At 64.3% G+C, this 25,802-nt stretch overlaps 8 protein-coding genes across 8 annotated transcripts; 3 read left to right on the forward strand and 5 right to left on the reverse strand.

The window, feature by feature from the left end:
• The first annotated feature begins 877 nt into the window (after positions 1 to 877).
• LOC134526122 (scale keratin-like) lies at positions 878 to 11,678 on the forward strand. The gene is made up of 3 exons (XM_063357626.1): positions 878 to 1,115; positions 6,267 to 6,341; positions 11,524 to 11,678. The coding sequence occupies exons 1-3, from the start codon at positions 878 to 880 to the stop codon at positions 11,676 to 11,678; spliced, it is 468 nt and encodes a 155-aa protein (XP_063213696.1).
• LOC134525815 (scale keratin-like) lies at positions 3,881 to 4,256 on the reverse strand. The gene has a single exon (XM_063357052.1). The coding sequence runs from the start codon at positions 4,244 to 4,246 to the stop codon at positions 3,881 to 3,883; it is 366 nt and encodes a 121-aa protein (XP_063213122.1). The 5' UTR covers positions 4,247 to 4,256.
• Positions 9,102 to 9,477, reverse strand: LOC134525816 (scale keratin-like). Its single transcript, XM_063357053.1, has one exon. It carries the CDS (start codon positions 9,465 to 9,467, stop codon positions 9,102 to 9,104), a length of 366 nt encoding a protein of 121 aa, XP_063213123.1. The 5' UTR covers positions 9,468 to 9,477.
• A 2,643-nt stretch (positions 11,679 to 14,321) lies between the features above and the next one.
• On the reverse strand, positions 14,322 to 14,697 carry LOC134525935 (scale keratin-like). The gene has a single exon (XM_063357259.1). The coding sequence runs from the start codon at positions 14,685 to 14,687 to the stop codon at positions 14,322 to 14,324; it is 366 nt and encodes a 121-aa protein (XP_063213329.1). The 5' UTR covers positions 14,688 to 14,697.
• A 902-nt stretch (positions 14,698 to 15,599) lies between these two features.
• On the forward strand, positions 15,600 to 16,898 carry LOC134526123 (uncharacterized). Its single transcript, XM_063357627.1, is given in 4 exon segments — positions 15,600 to 15,800; positions 16,253 to 16,401; positions 16,491 to 16,524; positions 16,527 to 16,898. Coding segments are annotated over 4 exon segments (756 nt in total).
• Positions 16,899 to 19,541: 2,643 nt separating this feature from the next.
• LOC134525934 (scale keratin-like) lies at positions 19,542 to 19,917 on the reverse strand. Its single transcript, XM_063357258.1, has one exon. It carries the CDS (start codon positions 19,905 to 19,907, stop codon positions 19,542 to 19,544), a length of 366 nt encoding a protein of 121 aa, XP_063213328.1. The 5' UTR covers positions 19,908 to 19,917.
• A 902-nt stretch (positions 19,918 to 20,819) lies between these two features.
• Positions 20,820 to 22,118, forward strand: LOC134526124 (uncharacterized). Its single transcript, XM_063357629.1, is given in 4 exon segments — positions 20,820 to 21,020; positions 21,473 to 21,621; positions 21,711 to 21,744; positions 21,747 to 22,118. Coding segments are annotated over 4 exon segments (756 nt in total).
• A 2,643-nt stretch (positions 22,119 to 24,761) lies between these two features.
• On the reverse strand, positions 24,762 to 25,137 carry LOC134525927 (scale keratin-like). The gene has a single exon (XM_063357245.1). It carries the CDS (start codon positions 25,125 to 25,127, stop codon positions 24,762 to 24,764), a length of 366 nt encoding a protein of 121 aa, XP_063213315.1. The 5' UTR covers positions 25,128 to 25,137.
• Between the last annotated feature and the right edge of the window lie 665 nt (positions 25,138 to 25,802).

Raw genomic sequence — 25,802 nt, forward strand, 5'->3', positions numbered from 1 at the left:
GGAAAGGCACTCCTCTCGGACACTGCCTGCTCAGCACGATGCATCACTCGCCAGTCCAACGGAGCCGGCCTCCATGCGCCTGCGGGCCCTGGCCATGGACCTGTGCAAGCCTGGGGGAGAAAGACCCCTCGTGCTCTTCCCGGAGGTACATGGTGCAAGGAGCACGGACACCCACCTGGACCCACAGGGCACAGGCTCCTGCCAGCCCTGCCCCAGCCTTGTAAAGCCCTCTCAAGTGTCCCCGCAAGCCCATTGCTGGGAGATGGTGCCGGTCAGGGGCTGCCCCTGGCGTGCTCTTGACATGGGAGCTCCGTCTGCTGGCGCGACCACAGCAGCCCCCGGCTGGGCTGGCCCCGCTGGCACTCGCGGCTCTCCTGCCAGCAGAGCCTGGCTGCGGGCACAGGGCACAGCTCTCTTTGGAGGGCAGAGCACGAGGCAGGCAGCGAGGAGCTGCAGGAGCAGGGCCCTCTCCTGTTGTGCGCGCCCCCGGCAGGGAGATGCCTGCTCTCATTTAGTCCATGAAGCAGAAAGGGGAGGAAAGCCTGGGAAGCGGCATGTGCTGGTGTGGCGAGGGGATGCTGACTCAGGGAGGGGCAGAAGGACAGCCCCATCTTCCTCAGCAGCAGGGAGTGCCGCCTCTGCAGATTGGCCCAGGTGGTGCTGAGCAATGGCGGGGCCACTATAAAAGCTCTCCCTCTGCCACGCTCTCCCAACCACTGCTCTGGCTGCCTTCTCCTCGAGGAACAGGGTAAGTCCGCGAGCGCTTCTCCTCCTGGACCCCTGCAAGGACCTGGGTTCTTTTGTCTTGGGCGCTCCCCTCTGCTGCTCTCTCACCATCTCTGCCCTCTTGCAGAGCACCATCTCATCCCGCACAAAGATGTCTTGCTACGACCTGTGCCCCCCAAAAACCAGTGTCGCCGTCCCTCAGCCCATCGCTGAGAGCTGCAACGAGCTGTGCGCCCGCCAGTGCCCCGACTCCTCGGCCTTCATCCAGCCGCCCCCGGTCGTGGTCACCTTCCCCGGCCCCATCCTCAGCTCCTTCCCCCAGCAAGCCGTGGTGGGCTCCTCCGGAGCACCCGCCTTTGGGGGCTCCCTGGGGCTGGGGGGCCTCTACGGTGCCGGGGCCACCCAGGGCTCGGGAGGCCTCTGCACCTTTGGCAGACCCTACGCTGCTCCTGCCTGCAGCCCTTGCGTCTTGCCCCGCTACACCAAGAAGCTCTGGGACACCTGTGGGCCCTGCTAGACCCAGCCCAGACCCGGGCGCTGCCCCCAGCCCAAACGCCAACGCCACAACCAGCCATGCAGGGCTGAGCTGGAGGGCACGGGGCACTCGCCGTGCCGCACACCCTTGGCCCTTCCCTGGCCTCTTCTCCTGCCCTTGCCTCCCAGCTCTCGCTCAGGGAAGGAGCTGGACCCAAAAGGCTCTGCGGGGCTGATGGGCCAAGTCCTCAACATCTGGAATGCTGCACCAAGGAGCCATCTGGAGCGAGAAGCCATGCCCTGCAGAAGGTTCCTCTGCCTGCTGCTACACGTGGCATCCAGCCTCTCTGGGTCGGGTCTTGCCCACCGTCTCTCTGTCGCTCTCTCCTGCCCCTCTGGGCACAATAAAGGTTTCCTGCATGCAAGTCACGTCTCCCTCCCTCCTTGTCGCAAGTTGGGAAGACCGCCGGTGCGGGGGCCAAGCAGCAGTGGGAGGGCAAATGCTGTTCCTGAGCTTCCCAGGCTGGGAGAGGGTGGGCGGTTTGGGGAGAGGGAGGCTGGAGGCAGCAGGCAGGGGAGAGAGAGCCTTTTGGTGGGGCTTGCAGGATGTGGGGAAAGGGCAGAGGGCAGGAGAGGGGCTGGCAGTGCTTCCTTGCCTGGCCTTCTCCGCCCAGGAGTGGCACCAGCTCTGCCGGGTCCCGCTGCTCTGCAGAAGCAAGGCAGCAGCTCTGGGCACCCGCACAGAGGAGGCTGGACGAGAGCCAGCGTTCAAGCCAAGGCTTGGGAAATGGCCGTCAATGCTGGAGAGCAGCGTGTCAGGAAAGGCCCTGGGGGACAGCAAGGTGAGCATGAGTTGGCAAGGTGGCTTGGGGCCAAGGCAGCCAGCGGTGTGTTGGGCTGCATGCGGAGGAGTGTGGCCAGCACGTGAGGGAGGGGATCCTTGCCCTCCTCTCAGCGCTGGCCAGGCCAAATCTGTGGTGCTGTGTGGAGCGCTGGGCTCCCCAGCACAGGAGAGATGTGGGGCTACTGGAGAGAGCGCAGCAAAGGGCCACGCAGGTGATGCAGGGACAGGGAGCAGGTCTCTTGTGGGGAGAGCCTGAGAGAGCTGGGACTGTTCCTCTTGGTGCTGAGGAGGCTCCAGGGGTGGGAGGGGTCTCTTCGAGGTGCACACGTGCCTGAAGGGAAGGCGTGAAGAAGATGGAGGCAGGCTCTTTTCAGAGGTGTCCAGTGCCAGGACAAGAGGCAACAGGCACCAGCTGAAACGCAGGAGGTTCCACCTCCAAATCCCAAACCACTCTTTGCACTGTGAGGGTGAGCGAGCAGCGGCTGACCTGGGAGGTTGCGGGGGTCTCCATCCTTGCACGTTTGCCAAAGTCTTCTGGCGATGGTCCCGGGCAGCTGGCTCTGGGCGACGCTGCTGGAGGCGGCAGCAGGACAAGATGCCCTGCAAAGGCTCCTGCCACAATAATCAGGCTGTGATTTCTGTGATTTTTTTTTGTCTGGGCCAGAGAGCTGACCAGCATGGAGTGTGTTGGTGTGTTGTGGCCGTGAGAAGGTGATGAGGAAGTGGAAGGGGAAAGAGAAGGTGAAGGAGCAAAGGGCAAGGAGAGAGGAAGGAGAATCCGAGGGCAAAGGAATAGAAAGAAGTAGAAGCGGAGGAAGAAGAAGAAGGAACGAAAGGGGAAGAAAAGAGGAAAGGGAATGGGAAGGTGATAGGGAAGAGGAAGGGGTAGCGGGAGCCTCCCCTTTGCTTTTCCTCCCAGGGCCTTTAGCAGACGTCGGGCAACACAAAGAGGTTGGAGCCACGGCAGGAATTGCTCCTGGCAGGCTCCCGGCCCCTGGGGCAGCCGCACTCGGGCGCAGGGAGGCTGGAGGTCTGCAAACGCCCCAGGGCTGTCTGTGGAAGAGAACGGAGGAGCATGGAGCGTTTTCAGTCTGTGCAGGAGTGGAGAAAGGGAAGGAGGAGGTGGAAGGGGAGAAGGAAGGGTGAGAAGAAGCGGGAAGGGAACCAAAGGGAACCAAAGGGAACGGGGTAGTAAAGAGGAAAAGAAATATTGCCCTTTGCTTTTTGTCATAGGGCATTTGGCAGAGTCGTAGAGACACAAAGGGGCTGGAGCCATGGCGGGAATTGCTCCTGGCTCAGGCGCAGGGAGGCTGTAGGTCTGCAAACGCCCTGGAGCTGCATGTCCTGCAGGACGGGAGCAGCCTGTGTTCAGGCAGGGCCCTTGGAGCGTGTGTGGCCAGAGATGGCAGGGCTGGGGGCTGTCCCCAAAGGCAGCTGGGCCTGGCTCTGCTGGGGCTGAGAGACTGCCCTGGCCCGGCTGGCGGCGAGCACGGGCAGGGCGAGCAGGCCCTGCAGCCCACCCTGGGCCTTGAGAGGGAAAACGCAGAGGCAGGGGTTGGAGGCAGGCTTGTTTTATTGAACGGAGAAAGACACGGAAGGCAGAGGCAGGCAGGTTGTCCCCCCAGGCTTCAAGAGAGCTGCTCCTTCAGGCTTCTGGCAGGCGGTGGTCGTTGCAGAGACAAGCAAGTGCCCGGTGGGACGCTGGTGGAGTTGTGCATGTGGGCACGGGCCAGAGCAAGGCAGAGTGGTGTCATGGAGAGCGGGGCAGGAGAGGAGAAAGGAGAGGGGGCGTGAAGCGGAGGTGGCCCAGAGGCTCTGGGGTCTTTGGGGCTGGGTCTAGCAGGGCCCACAGGTGTCCCAGAGCTTCTTGGTGTAGCGGGGCAAGACGCAAGGGCTGCAGGCAGGAGCAGCGTAGGGTCTGCCAAAGGTGCAGAGGCCTCCCGAGCCCTGGGTGGCCCCGGCACCGTAGAGGCCCCCCAGCCCCAGGGAGCCCCCAAAGGCGGGTGCTCCGGAGGAGCCCACCACGGCTTGCTGGGGGAAGGAGCTGAGGATGGGGCCGGGGAAGGTGACCACGACCGGGGGCGGCTGGATGAAGGCCGAGGAGTCGGGGCACTGGCGGGCGCACAGCTCGTTGCAGCTCTCAGCGATGGGCTGAGGGACGGCGACGCTGGTTTTTGGTGGGCACAGGTCGTAGCAAGACATCGTTGCTGTGAGAGAGCTGAGCCTGAAAGACACGGCCGCAAGGAGAGGTGTCGTGAGCGAGGGGGAGATGCCCCAGCCGAGCAGTGCCCTCTTCCCAGAGCTGCCCCGCAGCTGGAGGGGACAGAGCCACCGCCTTGCCCACACCGCCCGCCGCTTGCCCTTTGCCCAGCCAGCCCTACTCAGTGCCCTGCTCTCCGCACCCCTCGCCTTGCCCTCTCTGCGTGCACAGAGGGCACGCAAGGCCTCCCCAAGAGCCTGTGCAGGGCCCGGCTGTGGGTGCCGCAGCCACGGGGCTCCTTCCTCCTCCCGCCGCGGCTCAGCGCGCCCTGGCCGTCCAAGGCTGCTGCCAGCGTGGCCGCTGCCGTCAGGGCTCTCCTGGCCAGGGAGGCCCCACGCCGGCCCCTGCCAGAGGAGGCACAGACCCACAGGCACCACTTACCCTTTTCCTGAGCAGAGCGAGGCAGGAGCACTGGATGCCAGCGCTCGGCCAGGCCAGCGCTTTTATGCTGCTCCAGCGAGCGTGGGGAGGAGCTGGCCACGCCGGGGGCACGTGGCCCGTGGCAACCAAGCCCCTGCCTCCTCCCTGCGTGGCACGGGGCTGTTTTGCTGACGCCGTTTCCTCAGCAGCCCCAACCCGCTCTATCAGCCCCTGCAATTACCCCGCTCGCACGCTTGCCAGCTGCCACCTCATGGGCCAAATGAGCCCCGCTGTCTTTTCATTATCTCGCTGCGTAAGAGGGCACGCAGCGTGACAAAGGCTGACTGCAGGCACCCTGCGTGCCTTAGCTCTTCCCCAAGGGCTTGCTCTCGGGGCGGACCCGGGCCTTCTTTGCAGTGCCACAGGGAAGTCCGGGCTCGTGGTGCTGGCCAAGAAGGCAGCCTTGCAAAGGCCTCCCGCATGCCAGCGCCCACATGACGTACACTGTGTGGCTATTATCTGCCGAGGCGCGAGGTTACGAAATGCCAAAGGAAAGGCACTCCTCTCGGACACTGCCTGCTCAGCACGATGCATCACTCGCCAGTCCAACGGAGCCGGCCTCCATGCGCCTGCGGGCCCTGGCCATGGACCTGTGCAAGCCTGGGGGAGAAAGACCCCTCGTGCTCTTCCCGGAGGTACATGGTGCAAGGAGCACGGACACCCACCTGGACCCACAGGGCACAGGCTCCTGCCAGCCCTGCCCCAGCCTTGTAAAGCCCTCTCAAGTGTCCCCGCAAGCCCATTGCTGGGAGATGGTGCTGGTCAGGGGCTGCCCCTGGCGTGCTCTTGACATGGGAGCTCCGTCTGCTGGCGCGACCACAGCAGCCCCCGGCTGGGCTGGCCCCGCTGGCACTCGCGGCTCTCCTGCCAGCAGAGCCTGGCTGCGGGCACAGGGCACAGCTCTCTTTGGAGGGCAGAGCACGAGGCAGGCAGCGAGGAGCTGCAGGAGCAGGGCCCTCTCCTGTTGTGCGCGCCCCCGGCAGGGAGATGCCTGCTCTCATTTAGTCCATGAAGCAGAAAGGGGAGGAAAGCCTGGGAAGCGGCATGTGCTGGTGTGGCGAGGGGATGCTGACTCAGGGAGGGGCAGAAGGACAGCCCCATCTTCCTCAGCAGCAGGGAGTGCCGCCTCTGCAGATTGGCCCAGGTGGTGCTGAGCAATGGCGGGGCCACTATAAAAGCTCTCCCTCTGCCACGCTCTCCCAACCACTGCTCTGGCTGCCTTCTCCTCGAGGAACAGGGTAAGTCCGCGAGCGCTTCTCCTCCTGGACCCCTGCAAGGACCTGGGTTCTTTTGTCTTGGGCGCTCCCCTCTGCTGCTCTCTCACCATCTCTGCCCTCTTGCAGAGCACCATCTCATCCCGCACAAAGATGTCTTGCTACGACCTGTGCCCACCAAAAACCAGCGTCGCCGTCCCTCAGCCCATCGCTGAGAGCTGCAACGAGCTGTGCGCCCGCCAGTGCCCTGACTCCTCGGCCTTCATCCAGCCGCCCCCGGTCGTGGTCACCTTCCCCGGCCCCATCCTCAGCTCCTTCCCCCAGCAAGCCGTGGTGGGCTCCTCCGGAGCACCCGCCTTTGGGGGCTCCCTGGGGCTGGGGGGCCTCTACGGTGCCGGGGCCACCCAGGGCTCGGGAGGCCTCTGCACCTTTGGCAGACCCTACGCTGCTCCTGCCTGCAGCCCTTGCGTCTTGCCCCGCTACACCAAGAAGCTCTGGGACACCTGTGGGCCCTGCTAGACCCAGCCCAGACCCGGGCGCTGCCCCCAGCCCAAACGCCAACGCCACAACCAGCCATGCAGGGCTGAGCTGGAGGGCACGGGGCACTCGCCGTGCCGCACACCCTTGGCCCTTCCCTGGCCTCTTCTCCTGCCCTTGCCTCCCAGCTCTCGCTCAGGGAAGGAGCTGGACCCAAAAGGCTCTGCGGGGCTGATGGGCCAAGTCCTCAACATCTGGAATGCTGCACCAAGGAGCCATCTGGAGCGAGAAGCCATGCCCTGCAGAAGGTTCCTCTGCCTGCTGCTACACGTGGCATCCAGCCTCTCTGGGTCGGGTCTTGCCCACCGTCTCTCTGTCGCTCTCTCCTGCCCCTCTGGGCACAATAAAGGTTTCCTGCATGCAAGTCACGTCTCCCTCCCTCCTTGTCGCAAGTTGGGAAGACCGCCGGTGCGGGGGCCAAGCAGCAGTGGGAGGGCAAATGCTGTTCCTGAGCTTCCCAGGCTGGGAGAGGGTGGGCGGTTTGGGGAGAGGGAGGCTGGAGGCAGCAGGCAGGGGAGAGAGAGCCTTTTGGTGGGGCTTGCAGGATGTGGGGAAAGGGCAGAGGGCAGGAGAGGGGCTGGCAGTGCTTCCTTGCCTGGCCTTCTCCGCCCAGGAGTGGCACCAGCTCTGCCGGGTCCCGCTGCTCTGCAGAAGCAAGGCAGCAGCTCTGGGCACCCGCACAGAGGAGGCTGGACGAGAGCCAGCGTTCAAGCCAAGGCTTGGGAAATGGCCGTCAATGCTGGAGAGCAGCGTGTCAGGAAAGGCCCTGGGGGACAGCAAGGTGAGCATGAGTTGGCAAGGTGGCTTGGGGCCAAGGCAGCCAGCGGTGTGTTGGGCTGCATGCGGAGGAGTGTGGCCAGCACGTGAGGGAGGGGATCCTTGCCCTCCTCTCAGCGCTGGCCAGGCCAAATCTGTGGTGCTGTGTGGAGCGCTGGGCTCCCCAGCACAGGAGAGATGTGGGGCTACTGGAGAGAGCGCAGCAAAGGGCCACGCAGGTGATGCAGGGACAGGGAGCAGGTCTCTTGTGGGGAGAGCCTGAGAGAGCTGGGACTGTTCCTCTTGGTGCTGAGGAGGCTCCAGGGGTGGGAGGGGTCTCTTCGAGGTGCACACGTGCCTGAAGGGAAGGCGTGAAGAAGATGGAGGCAGGCTCTTTTCAGAGGTGTCCAGTGCCAGGACAAGAGGCAACGGGCACCAGCTGAAACGCAGGAGGTTCCACCTCCAAATCCCAAACCACTCTTTGCACTGTGAGGGTGAGCGAGCAGCGGCAGCGGCTGACCTGGGAGGTTGCGGGGGTCTCCATCCTTGCACGTTTGCCAAAGTCTTCTGGCGATGGTCCCGGGCAGCTGGCTCTGGGCGACGCTGCTGGAGGCGGCAGCAGGACAAGATGCTCTGCAAAGGCTCCTGCCACAATAATCAGGCTGTGATTTCTGTGATTTTTTTTTTGTCTGGGCCAGAGAGCTGACCAGCATGGAGTGTGTTGGTGTGTTGTGGCCGTGAGAAGGTGATGAGGAAGTGGAAGGGGAAAGAGAAGGTGAAGGAGCAAAGGGCAAGGAGAGAGGAAGGAGAATCCGAGGGCAAAGGAATAGAAAGAAGTAGAAGCGGAGGAAGAAGAAGAAGGAACGAAAGGGGAAGAAAAGAGGAAAGGGAATGGGAAGGTGATAGGGAAGAGGAAGGGGTAGCGGGAGCCTCCCCTTTGCTTTTCCTCCCAGGGCCTTTAGCAGACGTCGGGCAACACAAAGAGGTTGGAGCCACGGCAGGAATTGCTCCTGGCAGGCTCCCGGCCCCTGGGGCAGCCGCACTCGGGCGCAGGGAGGCTGGAGGTCTGCAAACGCCCCAGGGCTGTCTGTGGAAGAGAACGGAGGAGCATGGAGCGTTTTCAGTCTGTGCAGGAGTGGAGAAAGGGAAGGAGGAGGTGGAAGGGGAGAAGGAAGGGTGAGAAGAAGCGGGAAGGGAACCAAAGGGAACCAAAGGGAACGGGGTAGTAAAGAGGAAAAGAAATATTGCCCTTTGCTTTTTGTCATAGGGCATTTGGCAGAGTCGTAGAGACACAAAGGGGCTGGAGCCATGGCGGGAATTGCTCCTGGCTCAGGCGCAGGGAGGCTGTAGGTCTGCAAACGCCCTGGAGCTGCATGTCCTGCAGGACGGGAGCAGCCTGTGTTCAGGCAGGGCCCTTGGAGCGTGTGTGGCCAGAGATGGCAGGGCTGGGGGCTGTCCCCAAAGGCAGCTGGGCCTGGCTCTGCTGGGGCTGAGAGACTGCCCTGGCCCGGCTGGGGGGGAGCACGGGCAGGGCGAGCACGCCCTGCAGCCCACCCTGGGCCTTGAGAGGGAAAACGCAGAGGCAGGGGTTGGAGGCAGGCTTGTTTTATTGAACGGAGAAAGACACGGAAGGCAGAGGCAGGCAGGTTGTCCCCCCAGGCTTCAAGAGAGCTGCTCCTTCAGGCTTCTGGCAGGCGGTGGTCGTTGCAGAGACAAGCAAGTGCCCGGTGGGACGCTGGTGGAGTTGTGCATGTGGGCACGGGCCAGAGCAAGGCAGAGTGGTGTCATGGAGAGCGGGGCAGGAGAGGAGAAAGGAGAGGGGGCGTGAAGCGGAGGTGGCCCAGAGGCTCTGGGGTCTTTGGGGCTGGGTCTAGCAGGGCCCACAGGTGTCCCAGAGCTTCTTGGTGTAGCGGGGCAAGACGCAAGGGCTGCAGGCAGGAGCAGCGTAGGGTCTGCCAAAGGTGCAGAGGCCTCCCGAGCCCTGGGTGGCCCCGGCACCGTAGAGGCCCCCCAGCCCCAGGGAGCCCCCAAAGGCGGGTGCTCCGGAGGAGCCCACCACGGCTTGCTGGGGGAAGGAGCTGAGGATGGGGCCGGGGAAGGTGACCACGACCGGGGGCGGCTGGATGAAGGCCGAGGAGTCGGGGCACTGGCGGGCGCACAGCTCGTTGCAGCTCTCAGCGATGGGCTGAGGGACGGCGACGCTGGTTTTTGGTGGGCACAGGTCGTAGCAAGACATCGTTGCTGTGAGAGAGCTGAGCCTGAAAGACACGGCCGCAAGGAGAGGTGTCGTGAGCGAGGGGGAGATGCCCCAGCCGAGCAGTGCCCTCTTCCCAGAGCTGCCCCGCAGCTGGAGGGGACAGAGCCACCGCCTTGCCCACACCGCCCGCCGCTTGCCCTTTGCCCAGCCAGCCCTACTCAGTGCCCTGCTCTCCGCACCCCTCGCCTTGCCCTCTCTGCGTGCACAGAGGGCACGCAAGGCCTCCCCAAGAGCCTGTGCAGGGCCCGGCTGTGGGTGCCGCAGCCACGGGGCTCCTTCCTCCTCCCGCCGCGGCTCAGCGCGCCCTGGCCGTCCAAGGCTGCTGCCAGCGTGGCCGCTGCCGTCAGGGCTCTCCTGGCCAGGGACGCCCCACGCTGGCCCCTGCCAGAGGAGGCACAGACCCACAGGCACCACTTACCCTTTTCCTGAGCAGAGCGAGGCAGGAGCACTGGATGCCAGCGCTCGGCCAGGCCAGCGCTTTTATGCTGCTCCAGCGAGCGTGGGGAGGAGCTGGCCATGCCGGGGGCACGTGGCCCGTGGCAACCAAGCCCCTGCCTCCTCCCTGCGTGGCACGGGGCTGTTTTGCTGACGCCGTTTCCTCAGCAGCCCCAACCCGCTCTATCAGCCCCTGCAATTACCCCGCTCGCACGCTTGCCAGCTGCCACCTCATGGGCCAAATGAGCCCCGCTGTCTTTTCATTATCTCGCTGCGTAAGAGGGCACGCAGCGTGACAAAGGCTGACTGCAGGCACCCTGCGTGCCATAGCTCTTCCCCAAGGGCTTGCTCTCGGGGCAGACCCGGGCCTTCTTTGCAGTGCCACAGGGAAGTCCGGGCTCGTGGTGCTGGCCAAGAAGGCAGCCTTGCAAAGGCCTCCCGCATGCCAGCGCCCACATGACGTACACTGTGTGGCTATTATCTGCCGAGGCGCGAGGTTACGAAATGCCAAAGGAAAGGCACTCCTCTCGGACACTGCCTGCTCAGCACGATGCATCACTCGCCAGTCCAACGGAGCCGGCCTCCATGCGCCTGCGGGCCCTGGCCATGGACCTGTGCAAGCCTGGGGGAGAAAGACCCCTCGTGCTCTTCCCGGAGGTACATGGTGCAAGGAGCACGGACACCCACCTGGACCCACAGGGCACAGGCTCCTGCCAGCCCTGCCCCAGCCTTGTAAAGCCCTCTCAAGTGTCCCCGCAAGCCCATTGCTGGGAGATGGTGCCGGTCAGGGGCTGCCCCTGGCGTGCTCTTGACATGGGAGCTCCGTCTGCTGGCGCGACCACAGCAGCCCCCGGCTGGGCTGGCCCCGCTGGCACTCGCGGCTCTCCTGCCAGCAGAGCCTGGCTGCGGGCACAGGGCACAGCTCTCTTTGGAGGGCAGAGCACGAGGCAGGCAGCGAGGAGCTGCAGGAGCAGGGCCCTCTCCTGTTGTGCGCGCCCCCGGCAGGGAGATGCCTGCTCTCATTTAGTCCATGAAGCAGAAAGGGGAGGAAAGCCTGGGAAGCGGCATGTGCTGGTGTGGCGAGGGGATGCTGACTCAGGGAGGGGCAGAAGGACAGCCCCATCTTCCTCAGCAGCAGGGAGTGCCGCCTCTGCAGATTGGCCCAGGTGGTGCTGAGCAATGGCGGGGCCACTATAAAAGCTCTCCCTCTGCCACGCTCTCCCAACCACTGCTCTGGCTGCCTTCTCCTCGAGGAACAGGGTAAGTCCGCGAGCGCTTCTCCTCCTGGACCCCTGCAAGGACCTGGGTTCTTTTGTCTTGGGCGCTCCCCTCTGCTGCTCTCTCACCATCTCTGCCCTCTTGCAGAGCACCATCTCATCCCGCACAAAGATGTCTTGCTACGACCTGTGCCCACCAAAAACCAGCGTCGCCGTCCCTCAGCCCATCGCTGAGAGCTGCAACGAGCTGTGCGCCCGCCAGTGCCCCGACTCCTCGGCCTTCATCCAGCCGCCCCCGGTCGTGGTCACCTTCCCCGGCCCCATCCTCAGCTCCTTCCCCCAGCAAGCCGTGGTGGGCTCCTCCGGAGCACCCGCCTTTGGGGGCTCCCTGGGGCTGGGGGGCCTCTACGGTGCCGGGGCCACCCAGGGCTCGGGAGGCCTCTGCACCTTTGGCAGACCCTACGCTGCTCCTGCCTGCAGCCCTTGCGTCTTGCCCCGCTACACCAAGAAGCTCTGGGACACCTGTGGGCCCTGCTAGACCCAGCCCAGACCCGGGCGCTGCCCCCAGCCCAAACGCCAACGCCACAACCAGCCATGCAGGGCTGAGCTGGAGGGCACGGGGCACTCGCCGTGCCGCACACCCTTGGCCCTTCCCTGGCCTCTTCTCCTGCCCTTGCCTCCCAGCTCTCGCTCAGGGAAGGAGCTGGACCCAAAAGGCTCTGCGGGGCTGATGGGCCAAGTCCTCAACATCTGGAATGCTGCACCAAGGAGCCATCTGGAGCGAGAAGCCATGCCCTGCAGAAGGTTCCTCTGCCTGCTGCTACACGTGGCATCCAGCCTCTCTGGGTCGGGTCTTGCCCACCGTCTCTCTGTCGCTCTCTCCTGCCCCTCTGGGCACAATAAAGGTTTCCTGCATGCAAGTCACGTCTCCCTCCCTCCTTGTCGCAAGTTGGGAAGACCGCCGGTGCGGGGGCCAAGCAGCAGTGGGAGGGCAAATGCTGTTCCTGAGCTTCCCAGGCTGGGAGAGGGTGGGCGGTTTGGGGAGAGGGAGGCTGGAGGCAGCAGGCAGGGGAGAGAGAGCCTTTTGGTGGGGCTTGCAGGATGTGGGGAAAGGGCAGAGGGCAGGAGAGGGGCTGGCAGTGCTTCCTTGCCTGGCCTTCTCCGCCCAGGAGTGGCACCAGCTCTGCCGGGTCCCGCTGCTCTGCAGAAGCAAGGCAGCAGCTCTGGGCACCCGCACAGAGGAGGCTGGACGAGAGCCAGCGTTCAAGCCAAGGCTTGGGAAATGGCCGTCAATGCTGGAGAGCAGCGTGTCAGGAAAGGCCCTGGGGGACAGCAAGGTGAGCATGAGTTGGCAAGGTGGCTTGGGGCCAAGGCAGCCAGCGGTGTGTTGGGCTGCATGCGGAGGAGTGTGGCCAGCACGTGAGGGAGGGGATCCTTGCCCTCCTCTCAGCGCTGGCCAGGCCAAATCTGTGGTGCTGTGTGGAGCGCTGGGCTCCCCAGCACAGGAGAGATGTGGGGCTACTGGAGAGAGCACAGCAAAGGGCCACGCAGGTGATGCAGGGACAGGGAGCAGGTCTCTTGTGGGGAGAGCCTGAGAGAGCTGGGACTGTTCCTCTTGGTGCTGAGGAGGCTCCAGGGGTGGGAGGGGTCTCTTCGAGGTGCACACGTGCCTGAAGGGAAGGCGTGAAGAAGATGGAGGCAGGCTCTTTTCAGAGGTGTCCAGTGCCAGGACAAGAGGCAACGGGCACCAGCTGAAACGCAGGAGGTTCCACCTCCAAATCCCAAACCACTCTTTGCACTGTGAGGGTGAGCGAGCAGCGGCAGCGGCTGACCTGGGAGGTTGCGGGGGTCTCCATCCTTGCACGTTTGCCAAAGTCTTCTGGCGATGGTCCCGGGCAGCTGGCTCTGGGCAACGCTGCTGGAGGCGGCAGCAGGACAAGATGCCCTGCAAAGGCTCCTGCCACAATAATCAGGCTGTGATTTCTGTGATTTTTTTTTGTCTGGGCCAGAGAGCTGACCAGCATGGAGTGTGTTGGTGTGTTGTGGCCGTGAGAAGGTGATGAGGAAGTGGAAGGGGAAAGAGAAGGTGAAGGAGCAAAGGGCAAGGAGAGAGGAAGGAGAATCCGAGGGCAAAGGAATAGAAAGAAGTAGAAGCGGAGGAAGAAGAAGAAGGAACGAAAGGGGAAGAAAAGAGGAAAGGGAATGGGAAGGTGATAGGGAAGAGGAAGGGGTAGCGGGAGCCTCCCCTTTGCTTTTCCTCCCAGGGCCTTTAGCAGACGTCGGGCAACACAAAGAGGTTGGAGCCACGGCAGGAATTGCTCCTGGCAGGCTCCCGGCCCCTGGGGCAGCCGCACTCAGGCGCAGGGAGGCTGGAGGTCTGCAAACGCCCCAGGGCTGTCTGTGGAAGAGAACGGAGGAGCATGGAGCGTTTTCAGTCTGTGCAGGAGTGGAGAAAGGGAAGGAGGAGGTGGAAGGGGAGAAGGAAGGGTGAGAAGAAGCGGGAAGGGAACCAAAGGGAACCAAAGGGAACGGGGTAGTAAAGAGGAAAAGAAATATTGCCCTTTGCTTTTTGTCATAGGGCATTTGGCAGAGTCGTAGAGACACAAAGGGGCTGGAGCCATGGCGGGAATTGCTCCTGGCTCAGGCGCAGGGAGGCTGTAGGTCTGCAAACACCCTGGAGCTGCATGTCCTGCAGGACGGGAGCAGCCTGTGTTCAGGCAGGGCCCTTGGAGCGTGTGTGGCCAGAGATGGCAGGGCTGGGGGCTGTCCCCAAAGGCAGCTGGGCCTGGCTCTGCTGGGGCTGAGAGACTGCCCTGGCCCGGCTGGGGGGGAGCACGGGCAGGGCGAGCACGCCCTGCAGCCCACCCTGGGCCTTGAGAGGGAAAACGCAGAGGCAGGGGTTGGAGGCAGGCTTGTTTTATTGAACGGAGAAAGACACGGAAGGCAGAGGCAGGCAGGTTGTCCCCCCAGGCTTCAAGAGAGCTGCTCCTTCAGGCTTCTGGCAGGCGGTGGTCGTTGCAGAGACAAGCAAGTGCCCGGTGGGACGCTGGTGGAGTTGTGCATGTGGGCACGGGCCAGAGCAAGGCAGAGTGGTGTCATGGAGAGCGGGGCAGGAGAGGAGAAAGGAGAGGGGGCGTGAAGCGGAGGTGGCCCAGAGGCTCTGGGGTCTTTGGGGCTGGGTCTAGCAGGGCCCACAGGTGTCCCAGAGCTTCTTGGTGTAGCGGGGCAAGACGCAAGGGCTGCAGGCAGGAGCAGCGTAGGGTCTGCCAAAGGTGCAGAGGCCTCCCGAGCCCTGGGTGGCCCCGGCACCGTAGAGGCCCCCCAGCCCCAGGGAGCCCCCAAAGGCGGGTGCTCCGGAGGAGCCCACCACGGCTTGCTGGGGGAAGGAGCTGAGGATGGGGCCGGGGAAGGTGACCACGACCGGGGGCGGCTGGATGAAGGCCGAGGAGTCGGGGCACTGGCGGGCGCACAGCTCGTTGCAGCTCTCAGCGATGGGCTGAGGGACGGCGACGCTGGTTTTTGGTGGGCACAGGTCGTAGCAAGACATCGTTGCTGTGAGAGAGCTGAGCCTGAAAGACACGGCCGCAAGGAGAGGTGTCGTGAGCGAGGGGGAGATGCCCCAGCCGAGCAGTGCCCTCTTCCCAGAGCTGCCCCGCAGCTGGAGGGGACAGAGCCACCGCCTTGCCCACACCGCCCGCCGCTTGCCCTTTGCCCAGCCAGCCCTACTCAGTGCCCTGCTCTCCGCACCCCTCGCCTTGCCCTCTCTGCGTGCACAGAGGGCACGCAAGGCCTCCCCAAGAGCCTGTGCAGGGCCCGGCTGTGGGTGCCGCAGCCACAGGACTCCTTCCTCCTCCCGCCGCGGCTCAGCGCGCCCTGGCCGTCCAAGGCTGCTGCCAGCGTGGCCGCTGCCGTCAGGGCTCTCCTGGCCAGGGAGGCCCCACGCCGGCCCCTGCCAGAGGAGGCACAGACCCACAGGCACCACTTACCCTTTTCCTGAGCAGAGCGAGGCAGGAGCACTGGATGCCAGCGCTCGGCCAGGCCAGCGCTTTTATGCTGCTCCAGCGAGCGTGGGGAGGAGCTGGCCACGCCGGGGGCACGTGGCCCGTGGCAACCAAGCCCCTGCCTCCTCCCTGCGTGGCACGGGGCTGTTTTGCTGACGCCGTTTCCTCAGCAGCCCCAACCCGCTCTATCAGCCCCTGCAATTACCCCGCTCGCACGCTTGCCAGCTGCCACCTCATGGGCCAAATGAGCCCCGCTGTCTTTTCATTATCTCGCTGCGTAAGAGGGCACGCAGCGTGACAAAGGCTGACTGCAGGCGCCCTGCGTGCCATAGCTCTTCCCCAAGGGCTTGCTCTCGGGGCAGACCCGGGCCTTCTTTGCAGTGCCACAGGGAAGTCCGGGCTCGTGGTGCTGGCCAAGAAGGCAGCCTTGCAAAGGCCTCCCGCATGCCAGCGCCCACATGACGTACACTGTGTGGCTATTATCTGCCGAGGCGCGAGGTTACGAAATGCCAAAGGAAAGGCACTCCTCTCGGACACTGCCTGCTCAGCACGATGCATCACTCGCCAGTCCAACGGAGCCGGCCTCCATGCGCCTGCGGGCCCTGGCCATGGACCTGTGCAAGCCTGGGGGAGAAAGACCCCTCGTGCTCTTCCCGGAGGTACATGGTGCAAGGAGCATGGACACCCACCTGGACCCACAGGGCACAGGCTCCTGCCAGCCCTGCCCCAGCCTTGTAAAGCCCTCTCAAGTGTCCCCGCAAGCCCATTGCTGGGAGATGGTGCCGGTCAGGGGCTGCCCCTGGCGTGCTCTTGACATGGGAGCTCCGTCTGCTGGCGCGACCACAGCAGCCCCCGGCTGGGCTGGCCCCGCTGGCACTCGCGGCTCTCCTGCCAGCAGAGCCTGGCTGCGGGCACAGGGCACAGCTCTCTTTGGAGGGCAGAGCACGAGGCAGGCAGCGAGGAGCTGCAGGAGCAGGGCCCTCTCCTGTTGTGCGCGCCCCCGGCAGGGAGATGCCTGCTCTCATTTAGTCCATGAAGCAGAAAGGGGAGGAAAGCCTGGGAAGCGGCATGTGCTGGTGTGGCGAGGGGATGCTGACTCAGGGAGGGGCAGAAGGACAGCCCCATCTTCCTCAGCAGCAGGGAGTGCCGCCTCTGCAGATTGGCCCAGGTGGTGCTGAGCAATGGCGGGGCCACTATAAAAGCTCTCCCTCTGCCACGCTCTCCCAACCACTGCTCTGGCTGCCTTCTCCTCGAGGAACAGGGTAAGTCCGCGAGCGCTTCTCCTCCTGGACCCCTGCAAGGACCTGGGTTCTTTTGTCTTGGGCGCTCCCCTCTGCTGCTCTCTCACCATCTCTGCCCTCTTGCAGAGCACCATCTCATCCCGCACAAAGATGTCTTGCTACGACCTGTGCCCACCAAAAACCAGCGTCGCCGTCCCTCAGCCCATCGCTGAGAGCTGCAACGAGCTGTGCGCCCGCCAGTGCCCCGACTCCTCGGCCTTCATCCAGCCGCCCCCGGTCGTGGTCACCTTCCCCGGCCCCATCCTCAGCTCCTTCCCCCAGCAAGCCGTGGTGGGCTCCTCCGGAGCACCCGCCTTTGGGGGCTCCCTGGGGCTGGGGGGCCTCTACGGTGCCGGGGCCACCCAGGGCTCGGGAGGCCTCTGCACCTTTGGCAGACCCTACGCTGCTCCTGCCTGCAGCCCTTGCGTCTTGCCCCGCTACACCAAGAAGCTCTGGGACACCTGTGGGCCCTGCTAGACCCAGCCCAGACCCGGGCGCTGCCCCCAGCCCAAACGCCAACGCCACAACCAGCCATGCAGGGCTGAGCTGGAGGGCACGGGGCACTCGCCGTGCCGCACACCCTTGGCCCTTCCCTGGCCTCTTCTCCTGCCCTTGCCTCCCAGCTCTCGCTCAGGGAAGGAGCTGGACCCAAAAGGCTCTGCGGGGCTGATGGGCCAAGTCCTCAACATCTGGAATGCTGCACCAAGGAGCCATCTGGAGCGAGAAGCCATGCCCTGCAGAAGGTTCCTCTGCCTGCTGCTACACGTGGCATCCAGCCTCTCTGGGTCGGGTCTTGCCCACCGTCTCTCTGTCGCTCTCTCCTGCCCCTCTGGGCACAATAAAGGTTTCCTGCATGCAAGTCACGTCTCCCTCCCTCCTTGTCGCAAGTTGGGAAGACCGCCGGTGCGGGGGCCAAGCAGCAGTGGGAGGGCAAATGCTGTTCCTGAGCTTCCCAGGCTGGGAGAGGGTGGGCGGTTTGGGGAGAGGGAGGCTGGAGGCAGCAGGCAGGGGAGAGAGAGCCTTTTGGTGGGGCTTGCAGGATGTGGGGAAAGGGCAGAGGGCAGGAGAGGGGCTGGCAGTGCTTCCTTGCCTGGCCTTCTCCGCCCAGGAGTGGCACCAGCTCTGCCGGGTCCCGCTGCTCTGCAGAAGCAAGGCAGCAGCTCTGGGCACCCGCACAGAGGAGGCTGGACGAGAGCCAGCGTTCAAGCCAAGGCTTGGGAAATGGCCGTCAATGCTGGAGAGCAGCGTGTCAGGAAAGGCCCTGGGGGACAGCAAGGTGAGCATGAGTTGGCAAGGTGGCTTGGGGCCAAGGCAGCCAGCGGTGTGTTGGGCTGCATGCGGAGGAGTGTGGCCAGCACGTGAGGGAGGGGATCCTTGCCCTCCTCTCAGCGCTGGCCAGGCCAAATCTGTGGTGCTGTGTGGAGCGCTGGGCTCCCCAGCACAGGAGAGATGTGGGGCTACTGGAGAGAGCGCAGCAAAGGGCCACGCAGGTGATGCAGGGACAGGGAGCAGGTCTCTTGTGGGGAGAGCCTGAGAGAGCTGGGACTGTTCCTCTTGGTGCTGAGGAGGCTCCAGGGGTGGGAGGGGTCTCTTCGAGGTGCACACGTGCCTGAAGGGAAGGCGTGAAGAAGATGGAGGCAGGCTCTTTTCAGAGGTGTCCAGTGCCAGGACAAGAGGCAACAGGCACCAGCTGAAACGCAGGAGGTTCCACCTCCAAATCCCAAACCACTCTTTGCACTGTGAGGGTGAGCGAGCAGCGGCAGCGGCTGACCTGGGAGGTTGCGGGGGTCTCCATCCTTGCACGTTTGCCAAAGTCTTCTGGCGATGGTCCCGGGCAGCTGGCTCTGGGCGACGCTGCTGGAGGCGGCAGCAGGACAAGATGCCCTGCAAAGGCTCCTGCCACAATAATCAGGCTGTGATTTCTGTGATTTTTTTTTGTCTGGGCCAGAGAGCTGACCAGCATGGAGTGTGTTGGTGTGTTGTGGCCGTGAGAAGGTGATGAGGAAGTGGAAGGGGAAAGAGAAGGTGAAGGAGCAAAGGGCAAGGAGAGAGGAAGGAGAATCCGAGGGCAAAGGAATAGAAAGAAGTAGAAGCGGAGGAAGAAGAAGAAGGAACGAAAGGGGAAGAAAAGAGGAAAGGGAATGGGAAGGTGATAGGGAAGAGGAAGGGGTAGCGGGAGCCTCCCCTTTGCTTTTCCTCCCAGGGCCTTTAGCAGACGTCGGGCAACACAAAGAGGTTGGAGCCACGGCAGGAATTGCTCCTGGCAGGCTCCCGGCCCCTGGGGCAGCCGCACTCAGGCGCAGGGAGGCTGGAGGTCTGCAAACGCCCCAGGGCTGTCTGTGGAAGAGAACGGAGGAGCATGGAGCGTTTTCAGTCTGTGCAGGAGTGGAGAAAGGGAAGGAGGAGGTGGAAGGGGAGAAGGAAGGGTGAGAAGAAGCGGGAAGGGAACCAAAGGGAACCAAAGGGAACGGGGTAGTAAAGAGGAAAAGAAATATTGCCCTTTGCTTTTTGTCATAGGGCATTTGGCAGAGTCGTAGAGACACAAAGGGGCTGGAGCCATGGCGGGAATTGCTCCTGGCTCAGGCGCAGGGAGGCTGTAGGTCTGCAAACACCCTGGAGCTGCATGTCCTGCAGGACGGGAGCAGCCTGTGTTCAGGCAGGGCCCTTGGAGCGTGTGTGGCCAGAGATGGCAGGGCTGGGGGCTGTCCCCAAAGGCAGCTGGGCCTGGCTCTGCTGGGGCTGAGAGACTGCCCTTGCCCGGCTGGGGGGGAGCACGGGCAGGGCGAGCACGCCCTGCAGCCCACCCTGGGCCTTGAGAGGGAAAACGCAGAGGCAGGGGTTGGAGGCAGGCTTGTTTTATTGAACGGAGAAAGACACGGAAGGCAGAGGCAGGCAGGTTGTCCCCCCAGGCTTCAAGAGAGCTGCTCCTTCAGGCTTCTGGCAGGCGGTGGTCGTTGCAGAGACAAGCAAGTGCCCGGTGGGACGCTGGTGGAGTTGTGCATGTGGGCACGGGCCAGAGCAAGGCAGAGTGGTGTCATGGAGAGCGGGGCAGGAGAGGAGAAAGGAGAGGGGGCGTGAAGCGGAGGTGGCCCAGAGGCTCTGGGGTCTTTGGGGCTGGGTCTAGCAGGGCCCACAGGTGTCCCAGAGCTTCTTGGTGTAGCGGGGCAAGACGCAAGGGCTGCAGGCAGGAGCAGCGTAGGGTCTGCCAAAGGTGCAGAGGCCTCCCGAGCCCCGGGTGGCCCCGGCACCGTAGAGGCCCCCCAGCCCCAGGGAGCCCCCAAAGGCGGGTGCTCCGGAGGAGCCCACCACGGCTTGCTGGGGGAAGGAGCTGAGGATGGGGCCGGGGAAGGTGACCACGACCGGGGGCGGCTGGATGAAGGCCGAGGAGTCGGGGCACTGGCGGGCGCACAGCTCGTTGCAGCTCTCAGCGATGGGCTGAGGGACGGCGACGCTGGTTTTTGGTGGGCACAGGTCGTAGCAAGACATCGTTGCTGTGAGAGAGCTGAGCCTGAAAGACACGGCCGCAAGGAGAGGTGTCGTGAGCGAGGGGGAGATGCCCCAGCCGAGCAGTGCCCTCTTCCCAGAGCTGCCCCGCAGCTGGAGGGGACAGAGCCACCGCCTTGCCCACACCGCCCGCCGCTTGCCCTTTGCCCAGCCAGCCCTACTCAGTGCCCTGCTCTCCGTACCCCTCGCCTTGCCCTCTCTGCGTGCACAGAGGGCACGCAAGGCCTCCCCAAGAGCCTGTGCAGGGCCCGGCTGTGGGTGCCGCAGCCACGGGGCTCCTTCCTCCTCCCGCCGCGGCTCAGCGCGCCCTGGCCGTCCAAGGCTGCTGCCAGCGTGGCCGCTGCCGTCAGGGCTCTCCTGGCCAGGGACGCCCCACGCCGGCCCCTGCCAGAGGAGGCACAGACCCACAGGCACCACTTACCCTTTTCCTGAGCAGAGCGAGGCAGGAGCACTGGATGCCAGCGCTCGGCCAGGCCAGCGCTTTTATGCTGCTCCAGCGAGCGTGGGGAGGAGCTGGCCACGCCGGGGGCACGTGGCCCGTGGCAACCAAGCCCCTGCCTCCTCCCTGCGTGGCACGGGGCTGTTTTGCTGACGCCGTTTCCTCAGCAGCCCCAACCCGCTCTATCAGCCCCTGCAATTACCCCGCTCGCACGCTTGCCAGCTGCCACCTCATGGGCCAAATGAGCCCCGCTGTCTTTTCATTATCTCGCTGCGTAAGAGGGCACGCAGCGTGACAAAGGCTGACTGCAGGCGCCGTGCGTGCCATAGCTCTTCCCCAAGGGCTTGCTCTCGGGGCAGACCCGGGCCTTCTTTGCAGTGCCACAGGGAAGTCCGGGCTCGTGGTGCTGGCCAAGAAGGCAGCCTTGCAAAGGCCTCCCGCATGCCAGCGCCCACATGACGTACACTGTGTGGCTATTATCTGCCGAGGCGCGAGGTTACGAAATGCCAAAGGAAAGGCACTCCTCTCGGACACTGCCTGCTCAGCACGATGCATCACTCGCCAGTCCAACGGAGCCGGCCTCCATGCGCCTGCGGGCCCTGGCCATGGACCTGTGCAAGCCTGGGGGAGAAAGACCCCTCGTGCTCTTCCCGGAGGTACATGGTGCAAGGAGCATGGACACCCACCTGGACCCACAGGGCACAGGCTCCTGCCAGCCCTGCCCCAGCCTTGTAAAGCCCTCTCAAGTGTCCCCGCAAGCCCATTGCTGGGAGATGGTGCCGGTCAGGGGCTGCCCCTGGCGTGCTCTTGACATGGGAGCTCCGTCTGCTGGCGCGACCACAGCAGCCCCCGGCTGGGCTGGCCCCGCTGGCACTCGCGGCTCTCCTGCCAGCAGAGCCTGGCTGCGGGCACAGGGCACAGCTCTCTTTGGAGGGCAGAGCACGAGGCAGGCAGCGAGGAGCTGCAGGAGCAGGGCCCTCTCCTGTTGTGCGCGCCCCCGGCAGGGAGATGCCTGCTCTCATTTAGTCCATGAAGCAGAAAGGGGAGGAAAGCCTGGGAAGCGGCATGTGCTGGTGTGGCGAGGGGATGCTGACTCAGGGAGGGGCAGAAGGACAGCCCCATCTTCCTCAGCAGCAGGGAGTGCCGCCTCTGCAGATTGGCCCAGGTGGTGCTGAGCAATGGCGGGGCCACTATAAAAGCTCTCCCTCTGCCACGCTCTCCCAACCACTGCTCTGGCTGCCTTCTCCTCGAGGAACAGGGTAAGTCCGCGAGCGCTTCTCCTCCTGGACCCCTGCAAGGACCTGGGTTCTTTTGTCTTGGGCGCTCCCCTCTGCTGCTCTCTCACCATCTCTGCCCTCTTGCAGAGCACCATCTCATCCCGCACAAAGATGTCTTGCTACGACCTGTGCCCACCAAAAACCAGCGTCGCCGTCCCTCAGCCCATCGCTGAGAGCTGCAACGAGCTGTGCGCCCGCCAGTGCCCCGACTCCTCGGCCTTCATCCAGCCGCCCCCGGTCGTGGTCACCTTCCCCGGCCCCATCCTCAGCTCCTTCCCCCAGCAAGCCGTGGTGGGCTCCTCCGGAGCACCCGCCTTTGGGGGCTCCCTGGGGCTGGGGGGCCTCTACGGTGCCGGGGCCACCCAGGGCTCGGGAGGCCTCTGCACCTTTGGCAGACCCTACGCTGCTCCTGCCTGCAGCCCTTGCGTCTTGCCCCGCTACACCAAGAAGCTCTGGGACACCTGTGGGCCCTGCTAGACCCAGCCCAGACCCGGGCGCTGCCCCCAGCCCAAACGCCAACGCCACAACCAGCCATGCAGGGCTGAGCTGGAGGGCACGGGGCACTCGCCGTGCCGCACACCCTTGGCCCTTCCCTGGCCTCTTCTCCTGCCCTTGCCTCCCAGCTCTCGCTCAGGGAAGGAGCTGGACCCAAAAGGCTCTGCGGGGCTGATGGGCCAAGTCCTCAACATCTGGAATGCTGCACCAAGGAGCCATCTGGAGCGAGAAGCCATGCCCTGCAGAAGGTTCCTCTGCCTGCTGCTACACGTGGCATCCAGCCTCTCTGGGTCGGGTCTTGCCCACCGTCTCTCTGTCGCTCTCTCCTGCCCCTCTGGGCACAATAAAGGTTTCCTGCATGCAAGTCACGTCTCCCTCCCTCCTTGTCGCAAGTTGGGAAGACCGCCGGTGCGGGGGCCAAGCAGCAGTGGGAGGGCAAATGCTGTTCCTGAGCTTCCCAGGCTGGGAGAGGGTGGGCGGTTTGGGGAGAGGGAGGCTGGAGGCAGCAGGCAGGGGAGAGAGAGCCTTTTGGTGGGGCTTGCAGGATGTGGGGAAAGGGCAGAGGGCAGGAGAGGGGCTGGCAGTGCTTCCTTGCCTGGCCTTCTCCGCCCAGGAGTGGCACCAGCTCTGCCGGGTCCCGCTGCTCTGCAGAAGCAAGGCAGCAGCTCTGGGCACCCGCACAGAGGAGGCTGGACGAGAGCCAGCGTTCAAGCCAAGGCTTGGGAAATGGCCGTCAATGCTGGAGAGCAGCGTGTCAGGAAAGGCCCTGGGGGACAGCAAGGTGAGCATGAGTTGGCAAGGTGGCTTGGGGCCAAGGCAGCCAGCGGTGTGTTGGGCTGCATGCGGAGGAGTGTGGCCAGCACGTGAGGGAGGGGATCCTTGCCCTCCTCTCAGCGCTGGCCAGGCCAAATCTGTGGTGCTGTGTGGAGCGCTGGGCTCCCCAGCACAGGAGAGATGTGGGGCTACTGGAGAGAGCGCAGCAAAGGGCCACGCAGGTGATGCAGGGACAGGGAGCAGGTCTCTTGTGGGGAGAGCCTGAGAGAGCTGGGACTGTTCCTCTTGGTGCTGAGGAGGCTCCAGGGGTGGGAGGGGTCTCTTCGAGGTGCACACGTGCCTGAAGGGAAGGCGTGAAGAAGATGGAGGCAGGCTCTTTTCAGAGGTGTCCAGTGCCAGGACAAGAGGCAACGGGCACCAGCTGAAACGCAGGAGGTTCCACCTCCAAATCCCAAACCACTCTTTGCACTGTGAGGGTGAGCGAGCAGCGGCAGCGGCTGACCTGGGAGGTTGCGGGGGTCTCCATCCTTGCACGTTTGCCAAAGTCTTCTGGCGATGGTCCCGGGCAGCTGGCTCTGGGCAACGCTGCTGGAGGCGGCAGCAGGACAAGATGCCCTGCAAAGGCTCCTGCCACAATAATCAGGCTGTGATTTCTGTGATTTTTTTTTGTCTGGGCCAGAGAGCTGACCAGCATGGAGTGTGTTGGTGTGTTGTGGCCGTGAGAAGGTGATGAGGAAGTGGAAGGGGAAAGAGAAGGTGAAGGAGCAAAGGGCAAGGAGAGAGGAAGGAGAATCCGAGGGCAAAGGAATAGAAAGAAGTAGAAGCGGAGGAAGAAGAAGAAGGAACGAAAGGGGAAGAAAAGAGGAAAGGGAATGGGAAGGTGATAGGGAAGAGGAAGGGGTAGCGGGAGCCTCCCCTTTGCTTTTCCTCCCAGGGCCTTTAGCAGACGTCGGGCAACACAAAGAGGTTGGAGCCACGGCAGGAATTGCTCCTGGCAGGCTCCCGGCCCCTGGGGCAGCCGCACTCAGGCGCAGGGAGGCTGGAGGTCTGCAAACGCCCCAGGGCTGTCTGTGGAAGAGAACGGAGGAGCATGGAGCGTTTTCAGTCTGTGCAGGAGTGGAGAAAGGGAAGGAGGAGGTGGAAGGGGAGAAGGAAGGGTGAGAAGAAGCGGGAAGGGAACCAAAGGGAACCAAAGGGAACGGGGTAGTAAAGAGGAAAAGAAATATTGCCCTTTGCTTTTTGTCATAGGGCATTTGGCAGAGTCGTAGAGACACAAAGGGGCTGGAGCCATGGCGGGAATTGCTCCTGGCTCAGGCGCAGGGAGGCTGTAGGTCTGCAAACACCCTGGAGCTGCATGTCCTGCAGGACGGGAGCAGCCTGTGTTCAGGCAGGGCCCTTGGAGCGTGTGTGGCCAGAGATGGCAGGGCTGGGGGCTGTCCCCAAAGGCAGCTGGGCCTGGCTCTGCTGGGGCTGAGAGACTGCCCTGGCCCGGCTGGCGGCGAGCACGGGCAGGGCGAGCACGCCCTGCAGCCCACCCTGGGCCTTGAGAGGGAAAACGCAGAGGCAGGGGTTGGAGGCAGGCTTGTTTTATTGAACGGAGAAAGACACGGAAGGCAGAGGCAGGCAGGTTGTCCCCCCAGGCTTCAAGAGAGCTGCTCCTTCAGGCTTCTGGCAGGCGGTGGTCGTTGCAGAGACAAGCAAGTGCCCGGTGGGACGCTGGTGGAGTTGTGCATGTGGGCACGGGCCAGAGCAAGGCAGAGTGGTGTCATGGAGAGCGGGGCAGGAGAGGAGAAAGGAGAGGGGGCGTGAAGCGGAGGTGGCCCAGAGGCTCTGGGGTCTTTGGGGCTGGGTCTAGCAGGGCCCACAGGTGTCCCAGAGCTTCTTGGTGTAGCGGGGCAAGACGCAAGGGCTGCAGGCAGGAGCAGCGTAGGGTCTGCCAAAGGTGCAGAGGCCTCCCGAGCCCCGGGTGGCCCCGGCACTGTAGAGGCCCCCCAGCCCCAGGGAACCCCCAAAGGCGGGTGCTCCGGAGGAGCCCACCACGGCTTGCTGGGGGAAGGAGCTGAGGATGGGGCCGGGGAAGGTGACCACGACCGGGGGCGGCTGGATGAAGGCCGAGGAGTCGGGGCACTGGCGGGCGCACAGCTCGTTGCAGCTCTCAGCGATGGGCTGAGGGACGGCGACGCTGGTTTTTGGTGGGCACAGGTCGTAGCAAGACATCGTTGCTGTGAGAGAGCTGAGCCTGAAAGACACGGCCGCAAGGAGAGGTGTCGTGAGCGAGGGGGAGATGCCCCAGCCGAGCAGTGCCCTCTTCCCAGAGCTGCCCCGCAGCTGGAGGGGACAGAGCCACCGCCTTGCCCACACCGCCCGCCGCTTGCCCTTTGCCCAGCCAGCCCTACTCAGTGCCCTGCTCTCCGTACCCCTCGCCTTGCCCTCTCTGCGTGCACAGAGGGCACGCAAGGCCTCCCCAAGAGCCTGTGCAGGGCCCGGCTGTGGGTGCCGCAGCCACGGGGCTCCTTCCTCCTCCCGCCGCGGCTCAGCGCGCCCTGGCCGTCCAAGGCTGCTGCCAGCGTGGCCGCTGCCGTCAGGGCTCTCCTGGCCAGGGACGCCCCACGCCGGCCCCTGCCAGAGGAGGCACAGACCCACAGGCACCACTTACCCTTTTCCTGAGCAGAGCGAGGCAGGAGCACTGGATGCCAGCGCTCGGCCAGGCCAGCGCTTTTATGCTGCTCCAGCGAGCGTGGGGAGGAGCTGGCCATGCCGGGGGCACGTGGCCCGTGGCAACCAAGCCCCTGCCTCCTCCCTGCGTGGCACGGGGCTGTTTTGCTGACGCCGTTTCCTCAGCAGCCCCAACCCGCTCTATCAGCCCCTGCAATTACCCCGCTCGCACGCTTG

Source organism: Chroicocephalus ridibundus, chromosome 21 (genome assembly GCF_963924245.1).
Source record: "Chroicocephalus ridibundus chromosome 21, bChrRid1.1, whole genome shotgun sequence".
Taxonomy (NCBI): Eukaryota; Metazoa; Chordata; class Aves; order Charadriiformes; family Laridae; genus Chroicocephalus; species Chroicocephalus ridibundus.